The sequence below is a fragment of the Plasmopara halstedii genome (assembly GCF_900000015.1).
Source record: "Plasmopara halstedii genome assembly, contig: Scaffold_484, whole genome shotgun sequence".
NCBI classification, from domain to species: domain Eukaryota; phylum Oomycota; class Peronosporomycetes; order Peronosporales; family Peronosporaceae; genus Plasmopara; species Plasmopara halstedii.
The window spans coordinates 314,195-314,736 of record NW_020187404.1 but is presented as its reverse complement, the minus strand read 5'-3'; the positions used below and the strand labels follow the sequence as shown (position 1 = coordinate 314,736).

At 45.2% G+C, this 542-nt stretch overlaps 1 protein-coding gene across 1 annotated transcript in view; it reads right to left on the bottom strand.

Moving 5' to 3' along the window:
* PHALS_10614 (uncharacterized protein) overlaps positions 1-460 on the bottom strand; it is a gene marked incomplete at both ends in the record, with an annotated part of 1,554 nt that extends 1,094 nt beyond the window's left edge. The window contains one exon of the mRNA XM_024726068.1: positions 163-460. Coding sequence (XP_024576782.1) covers positions 163-460 — 298 coding nt within the window. The remainder of the gene's footprint in view (positions 1-162) is intronic.
* Between the last annotated feature and the right edge of the window lie 82 nt (positions 461-542).

The following is a 542-nucleotide window of genomic DNA, read 5'->3' as shown; positions in this document are numbered from 1 at the left end:
AGAATCGTCTCGTAGTCACTCCTGGAATGAAAGCAAGCTCGGTTTTGTTAACATCGTCAGTGCCTTCACCAGCTATTTTCACATGGCATTGTCGAAAATGGCGCGGAAAACTGTCTGCCAGTATTGGGTCTTTATGAGCACAGCCTGGATGTAGACACATACCTTTTTGCTTTACCACAGGCTCTGACTTTCGTTTTCGCATCGAAGTTGCGTATCGAACTTGGGCCAGTTGATCAAAATCAATGGTTCCATCTTCCGATTCTCTAGCATAAAGAGAATTCACTGTTCGCTTCAGATCGTTGATTGTTTGAACAGCAGCCCTGAGCTCAGCCTTAAGCTCAGCCTCGAGAACCTCATTCTTTGACCAAACCACAGCTCTTAGATCATCATGTTGTAAGCGAACCACATTCTCATTCTGCGTGTGAAACTCTGAGCGAAGCTGAGTGATGTATTGATGCATTGTTGATACTTGATCTGATACCTGACGAACATTTGTTAGAATCACAGGATCGACAGGGGCATCACGGATGGATTCGTGTCGC